The 1,953-nt window shown below is 40.5% G+C and overlaps 1 protein-coding gene across 1 annotated transcript; it reads left to right on the top strand.

Annotated features, from left to right (window-relative positions):
• Positions 1 to 735: 735 nt before the first annotated feature.
• On the top strand, positions 736 to 1,303 carry LOC111666482 (transcription factor COE3-like; the record flags this gene model as incomplete). The annotated part of the gene is made up of 3 exons (XM_023421814.1): positions 736 to 915; positions 1,031 to 1,094; positions 1,248 to 1,303. Coding segments are annotated over exons 1-3 (300 nt in total), but the record flags the coding sequence as incomplete, so codon positions are not given.
• Between the last annotated feature and the right edge of the window lie 650 nt (positions 1,304 to 1,953).

Raw genomic sequence — 1,953 nt, 5'->3', positions numbered from 1 at the left:
GTTCAAAAATCAGGGGAAAAAAACGAAGAAAGAAAATCTTTTTTTAGAGAGACAGACTCGAGGCTCAGCTCGGTCTGAGAAACTCTGTGTTTGTGTTTTCTCACTTACTCGTCTTGACAAAGACAAAATGTAGCCGGATCATGTTCAGAGGTCACAGGCAGGAGGTCAATCAGAGTTCATGATTCGTCCAACTGTTTCAGATTAAAGAAAAAAATAATAGGTATAAATGTTGTAACGTGGGCGGGGTCAGACAGTAACACAAACGCCAAGATGATTTGGACCCAACACAAACTGAAAGTGTTTTCATTTTGTTTCTCTACGTTCATCGGGTCGACTCAGCTTCAGCTCAATTTGTCCACAGTGAATCTGCATCACTCATCTCTCAGCACCAACTTTATCTGGAGTCATCGTGCCGCTGAAATTCACTGTGATCAGTCTGAACACACCCGTGTAAAAATAAATACATTTTTCACAACTGATCTTTCAGTTATTTTCTATAAATGATCATTTTTACTTAATATTTCAAAGCCTCTGTACTGTCATTTATGTTATTTACATAATTTACATCATTTGTATAATTTGTCATTACGTCATTTGTCATTTACACCATTTATGTTGAGTTTAATAATATCTCTTTAGAAACAGTTGGATTTTAAGACATGATGTCATCAGGTCATTAAACCCTCAAACATCATCACTAAGACTGTGCTGGGTTTGTTTGGTTTGTCTCCTCACATGACTTACTGTCTGTCTCTCAGCGGGGTGGGGTTAGCTCGTGCTCACTTTGAGAAGCAGCCACCCTCCAATCTGAGGAAGTCCAACTTCTTCCACTTTGTGTTGGCATTGTACGACCGCCAGGGTCAGCCGGTCGAGATCGAACGCACCGCCTACGTGGACTTCGTGGAGAAAGAGAAGGTGAGAAACACAGAGCGGGAGGGCGGACCTGACACAGAAACCAAACACACCCATGGAAGTGAAGTTCCTTTTGTTTCTACTTCAGTTTCAGTTTGATTTGTGTTTTTGTGTCCAGGAACCAACAGGAGAGAAAACCAACAACGGGATTCATTACAAACTGCAGCTGCTCTACAGTAACGGTGGGTACGCTTGTTTTACCACACAGCACAGCCCACATCGGTTTTCTCATGAAGTCTTTAGCTGTTCTTACACTTAATATCTGTAAATAAAAATTCTGACAGTTCAAACAATAATAATATTATGTAGTAATATTAATGAGTGTGTGTGTTCAGGAGTAAGAACGGAGCAGGATCTGTACGTCCGACTGATCGACTCCATGACCAAACAGGTAAGATACTGATTATTGATTATCAGCAAGTGAAATAAACAAATCAAGCTGATGAGAGAAAAACTAATTCAACTTGACTAATCAAAAGTCAAATCATAATGATCATCACCAGATCAAAGGTCAATCAGTCAACCAATTCAATGACATTAATGACCAGAGAGACATTGATTTCAAAATAAGAGCATGTTTTCCCCCCCGCAGTCTGAGCTGTCAGATGAAGCTTCAGGCCAACTTTGACACCTGAAACATTTTTGTTTTTCTGATCTGACAGACTTCCCCTCTTCCTCCTCTTCATTGACCTTCATAATGAAATACTCCTGATTTACTGCTGGATATGTCTCTGAGTTGTCTCATAGAAATATGAACCCAAACTGAACAGAAGCGCAAACATAACTCCAGTCCATTTACGAGAGTCAAGTTAATCAATTAATTCAGCAGATGAATGAACTCCTGCTGGTGCCTCCTACTGACTGCAGTGTTCATCACGTCCACAATCTTAAAGTTAAACTATTGGCGACGTTCAACACAGCTGCTCATGTTAATCTACCTACACAACCGACCACTACCACAAATTCAGATACTACAGGAACATAAAGGTAGCAGCCTGTTACCTGTCCAGGTGAAGAGTAGCAGGTTCTCTGAAATGCTCC

Source organism: Seriola lalandi, unplaced genomic scaffold, assembly GCF_002814215.2.
Source record: "Seriola lalandi dorsalis isolate HSWRI2012SDOR001 ecotype SW California unplaced genomic scaffold, Sedor1 jcf7180002002943, whole genome shotgun sequence".
NCBI classification, from domain to species: Eukaryota; Metazoa; Chordata; class Actinopteri; order Carangiformes; family Carangidae; genus Seriola; species Seriola lalandi.
The sequence above is the reverse complement of the archived record's forward strand: the minus strand, read 5'-3'. Positions and strand labels throughout refer to the sequence as shown.